Source organism: Teleopsis dalmanni, chromosome 1 (assembly GCF_002237135.1).
Source record: "Teleopsis dalmanni isolate 2A chromosome 1, ASM223713v2, whole genome shotgun sequence".
NCBI classification, from domain to species: domain Eukaryota; kingdom Metazoa; phylum Arthropoda; class Insecta; order Diptera; family Diopsidae; genus Teleopsis; species Teleopsis dalmanni.
The window spans coordinates 197663899-197670299 of NC_051846.1; the positions used below are offsets into that span (position 1 = coordinate 197663899).

The 6401-nt window shown below is 27.9% G+C and overlaps 2 protein-coding genes across 2 annotated transcripts in view; one reads left to right on the forward strand and one right to left on the reverse strand.

Annotated features, from left to right (window-relative positions):
• Positions 1-6401, forward strand: part of LOC119667029 (cell wall protein DAN4-like) — a 299435-nt gene that overhangs the window by 117071 nt on the left and 175963 nt on the right. The gene's annotated exons all lie outside the window — the stretch shown is intronic.
• LOC119671164 lies at positions 4360-6365 on the reverse strand. Its single transcript, XM_038081700.1, has 4 exons — positions 6171-6365; positions 5984-6100; positions 4657-4806; positions 4360-4541 (listed from the first exon to the last, which is right to left on the reverse strand). The coding sequence occupies exons 1-4, from the start codon at positions 6282-6284 to the stop codon at positions 4437-4439; spliced, it is 486 nt and encodes a 161-aa protein (XP_037937628.1). The 5' UTR covers positions 6285-6365; the 3' UTR covers positions 4360-4436.

Consider the following 6401-nt stretch of genomic DNA (forward strand, 5'->3'; position numbering starts at 1 on the left):
ACCACTCATAAACTTGAGTTTTCGATAAAACTGATTCCCCATAAGCCTTTTGTAGCATTCGCAACGATTCTGCACACGAAATTTCGTTCGAAAAACAAAATTTGATGCAAACTCTTTGTTCAATATTTTTTTCCATTGTTTTTTTCGCAACGCACTACTGAGGTGAACTGGTTTCAACAGCTGCCGTAAACGAACTGTCTGACAGATCGCGCTCATTTTTGGCATAGTAATTAAGGACAGTGCTGCCAAACTACATAAACTTAAAATATCGAAAAATATACAGCGCGCGAATTTTAAATGAGAATTTCCGAAAGCTTTTCGGTCACAATGTATTATAAATATTGCTGCCCAAAATTTGTCTGACATCTATATTACTGATTATATATTCACCATACTTTCAAAAATCGCAATGCTATATAATTTATCAACATATTTATATTTGAGTTTAGTGAATTTCAGTGAGTTATAATATAAATTTTAATTGGTAATGGGTTTTTACTAGTGACACCATACCTGTAGCAAAAACTGGTACTATGATATTCAGTTGCCTCAGATATTGAGTTGGGTCCATAAGAGAGAATTTTGATGGCTGGGGATGAAACATAAGGGTACGCAAGCCTTTATGCTTTCATTCAATGTTGAGTTGCATTATTCAGACAAGTGCTGTGACCCAAAGAACAACAATAGTTTAATGAGACTTCGATTATCTATTTGGTGGAAGTTATATCCAATCATAATACTTCAATTGGTATTAACGCAACAATTTTCTGAAGGCACTTTAATTGCACATTATCCTTATATGTATGTTATGAAGGTATTTCTATAAGTTTGCTGTCACTGAACTGTATGATACAATTTTTCGTCATCATATAGATATCATATAGTCCATCCATTCGAAAGATATCAATTTTAAACCAATTAAATTTAATGTGTGTGTTTCCATCATATACAGTTGTATGCGCTTTGTAAAGTAAATGGTCGTCGTTGAATCTTAGTATAAATAAATTGTTTGAAAATTACAAGAAAAGGGCTTTACGTTTCAGAGCACAATTAATATATGGCTGAATATACTATATAAATGTGCAACAGAAATTTTTATGCATGCTATATTCGACTTGCAAGCTATAGATTCGCCATTACTGTACTATCTGATATTATTCAACTTTTATCTACATTGATGTTAAAACTATTTAACTAAATTTATAGATTTTTGTCATTTAGAGTTGCATACTGTTTATTAGGTGAATATCTATAGCTTAATATATATGTTCTATTTACTTGTCACGAGTGCAACAATCAACATACGCCCAAAAGCTACCTTTTATTTATTCAAATATTTTAACATAATTCAGAGACTCATACAGTATATTTGTACATATATATACTAAAGGTATATGTGGGGAACAATATGTTTTCAACTCAGTACGACCTAAACAAAATATTAAATTTTTACTATTTTCACTAAGCTTTAAACACACATAAAGAGGGATTTTAAATTATATACTGAGGATACTTATACATATGATGATATATCATAAATCTGTTAAAATCCTGTAGAAAGTTGAATAATAAGATTATGTGTTAAGTAGTGACAATGATAAGCAATTCTTCTTCTGAATGGTTTTTAAAAAGGAAACACACAATTGTTGCATTTCACAATAATAGCACAGTATTTGTATCAATTTCAAGACTGCAATTGGGCTATGTGCAAAAACATCTCTCACAAGCATCTTACGCTTGCAGGAAATGCTGGCTGCTCGAAAACTTAAAACCGTCCTCATTGTTGTCATGTTAACGTAGCTTTTAATGCCACAATGGACTCGTTCGCTACCATTCAGTGCAATTCAGATACGATTCATGTATCTGCAAGCAACAATGCCAAGATACAAAAGGATTTACAGAGTGTCAATACACTTATAATTTCATTTCTCCATACTTTGTGTAATTGTATACAAGAGGAAAGTTTTGCTGTACTCGTATTTTGACGCCAAGCGCCAAATTGCAACCGCACTGAACTTGGCATTCTTTGAGGCACCAAACCGCCAAAAGTGCACCAGTTGCAGTTTGGGTTTTGAATTTCTTCGAAAGTTTGGTTTCTGCGACGAACTTTACGGCACAACTTCAGCTCACTACTTCTGTGAGTTAAGTGAAACACGCTTCAGGAGACCGTAGTCAGTCGGATACGACTTGAGACGTCTCCGAGGTATCGAATTATGACACTTTTAGTGGTTTTTAAAAAGGCAAAACTTTTCATTTGTGCCTGCTGTTTTGATTTGTTTTGTCAAAGTTTCTGCAATGTTTTTTTAAAAGTTCATTTCTTATTTTAAATTTGGCTTATATCGTACTGAGTTTGTTGAGTTTGCTGAGTTTTACACAATTTTGACAATAAAGTTTATCAATAAAATTAAAAGAAAACTTTTTAATTTGATGCATTATTGTCAGCGGAACATTTTTAACACGTACCCAGACGCACAGCAGCAAAAGTTTAAACATGAAATGTTATTTGGACAGAACACACATAATAAATAAATTACATTAAAAACTATTCGGTATCAAGAAATCTGAAGTACAATATGTTTAGATATATTCTATTAAGACAATTTTGCAATTATTTACTAAACAAATTAAATATGTTTACACTTTAGTTAGAATTATTTGAGGTTTATATTTAACAAAATCATTCTCGAAAAGCTACAAATATACTTTATCTCTGAGAAAATTAAACAAGTTTGCAGTTATTTACTAAATAAATTAAATTAAAGTAAAAGATAGTTATTTTAAGATTCTCTTCAACAAATTCATTCTGGAAAAGTTACAAGCTTGCGCTGTCTTCAGAGGTCATGCTATATAGAGATACATGACCATGTCAAATATGGAATTGTTGTTGTCTTTAATCTAAAAAAAATATAAAAAATGAAAGAAATAAAATCACAGTAATGAAGTTTCATGTGTATCGTCACCATTGTGGGAAAATAATCATCGTGATATGATTCGAATAAACATACTAAGCATTTTGAGCCATGACTATTCCACATATGACACTCTATATAAAATAACGTTCCGAAGTTATTAAGAATAACTATAACTATGCTAAATAAGACCGCAGTACAAATGTCATCAACGTGCATAAGACAACATCTCGAAAAGTTCACCAACTTATAAAGATATGAACTTAATAGTTCATCCATTTGCTGATGATATAACAATCGTTTCTTGGAATAGAAGTGCACTTCTCAAGCTATTTAAGAAAATAGAAGCATCAATATTGAGAATTGGCTGACGAATTATTTACGATATATTGAAATGTATGGATATATTTATACATTGTGTTAATATAATTAAACAGTTGTTGCAATTACTTTTATTAATCGCGTCTCGAAAGCTTCCTCAATAAATGAAGTGGTAGGACTGATTGATATACCATTCTCAATGGAGTAAACAGAAAAAGATATTTTAGGTTCAAACCCTTTTAATAATTTTGGGCCATTTTACATATAGTTCTATGTAGTTTATTTACAATTAAATATTTTCGAATTAACTTTAAGGTAAGATTCTGAATATGCGTATGACTATCTCTTACGACCTTATGCTTTAAGCTTTAGAACATGTTCTTGATATAAAAAAAGAATCATAATTACTTAACAGATCATCGCAAATCTTCTACATGTAGACGTTATAGCGATCAGTTATTGTATTAAAATCAATTTCACAAGCTATTTAATTTATTAATTCTAGCAGCATTAGAAATTGGTTTAAAAATTAGCTAGGAAGATATGAAATACATAGTTTATTATAAACCTTAGATAGGCCACATGAAATTTTAATAATATTGAACACACAAAAAATATTGGCCAGATTGCCGCGATAACAAATAATACCAATAAATATTTTTATATCTGAATCTATGTAGATAAGCTCCGTTATGTAAAGGTAGACTACGTTTAAACTTGTTACATTCACTACATACTTATGTATTTGTAATTACTTTGTTACTGGAGTCATAATGATATCATTTAAAATAAATGACCTATGAAGTATTTTTTACTATTATATTTATATATTTTAGTTATAAATGTAATAACTTAGTTTTTTAAGAAAAATATCAAAGCTTGCAGCTAAAAGCTTCACAGAAAAATTTTAATATGTATTCATAATAATAAAAATAAAACAATTTCATTTTTAGCAATTCTTATTTTTGAAATATTTTTTATTAAAAAATAAAATAATTCCTATAGCCAAATAATTACTTCACGAATTATAATTTCACATATAAATAAAATTATTTTAGATACGTACTTTTAAATGAAATCACTTAAATTTATTAATCAAACTTAAATCAAAGCTTATCACAGCATTCCACATTGGCAGTTGTTAACTTTAAAGTAATATAAAATTAACAAAACAAATTAATTTAATTATAATATTCGGAAAGGGACTCATCCTTTGAGGTTAATAATTTTGTTCTTCGCTTCAACGGGTAAACTATTCGCGAATTGTTTCTTCGCTTCTGCTTTGTATTCTGCAATGTTATATTGCGTTTGCTATAAAATATAATAATTTTAATATTTTTTTTTTATTATAAAATAATATTAACAATTTTTGCATATTTATATATTAATGAAAATATGATTGTATTCAAAATTATACTATACTCACATTAAAAGCATCATCGAGTTCGATTTTCATTAAGCGCTGTAAGCCACGGAAATTTCGTCCTAGGATTCTTCCAAACTCATAACGAGAAATGGTGTACCTTTCCGTAGTTGTTGACATTTCTGTGGTGTTCTCTTCATCAGATTCGGATTTCTTAGTAGATAATTATAAAAGTAATTCATAATAATATTAATTGATAATAATTAAAATAATGTTTTAGTTTTAAAAAGTTTTAGTGAGCAAGAGGAAATTATACATATAATAATATATTTTTGATCGGACTACTTTGTATGATGTAGAATATAAGTATATATGTTATTTGTATATACTTTAATAAGCTAATTTTAAAAACGATTAAGGGATCAAGTAAAATTTCTACCTGATCAGGTTACATTAAGATCGTAAGAAAAATAAAGTGATCATGGCACTTAAATCCAATCTGTAGGTTCTCAGATTCGAGAAGATTCAAATATACTTATTACATATTATTGTTTAAAACTATTAGAAAATTTCATTCGAATTCAATAAAAAGTATAAGCTTCGAAATTTTATAAACATTTTGTGGTTAGACTTATATGAGAAGTTTCGAATTTACTTATATACAATTATTTTAAATTATTTAAATATTTTATTACAATTCAAAAAAAAAAGTTTCGAAATATTCAAAGTATTTTGTTATCAACCTATTATATATAAGAATATTCAAATATATCTATTACATATTTTTGTTTTAAACTATTCTAAAATTTATTATTTATATTTTATTTCAATTTAAGAAATAAAATAAGTTTCGAAATATTCAAAGTATTTTGTTATCGACCTATATAAGAAGATTCGAAGATTAAAATATATCTATTACATATTATTGTTTAAAACTTTTCGAAAATTTTATTTGAATTCAATAAAAAGAATAAGTTTTGAAATTTTCAAAGTATTTTCTCTTCAGACTTACATGAGAAGTTACATGCGAAGTTTCGAATATGCTATTCGAAAGGTATTTTGTCTACATACCTACATAAGAAGTTTCCAATATACTTATTATACACAATGGTTTTAAGCTATTCCAAAATTTTATTCAAATTCAAAAAAAGAGTAAGCTTCGAAATATTTAAGATTATTTATCTACAGTCCTATATGAGTAGGTTCGAAGTTTCAAATATACTAATTATATATAATGATTTTAAATTGTTCGAAAATTTTGTTCGAATTCAAAAGAGATAAAAAGGCAGTAAGTCTTAGCACGATTTTAGTATAATAATATTTGCAATTTTTTTTATAAAAAAAAAAAACAATTCATATATTAATAAAAAGTAGAAATAATTATACTTACGGAACTTTCAGTAGTTGGTGGTGGACGCAATGTAGGTTTCATCGGAGCAGGATCACTAAATGCGCTATTGAACATATTATAGACTTCATTTAAACTGTTTTTTGTGTCAATAAATTGCTAGAAATTTAAAATATTTAATTTTTAATATAAAAAATAATATTTATATTTAATTGTAAACTAGACTTACATCAACAACCAAATTTTTAGTGGTGATGACTTTTTGAAAGAAATCCCAAAAAATGCCACGTTTCGTGCGTACTTTTGGTATTAAACTGGCTTCATTTATTTCAGATCCATCCATCAGTTCACTATTTTCATTTTGGATATAATGCGAGGAACTTACAGTTATGGCAACCAACAAGAAAAATATGAGGACTTTTACCACCATGATTATTAGCAGCGTTTTGTCTGTAATTGG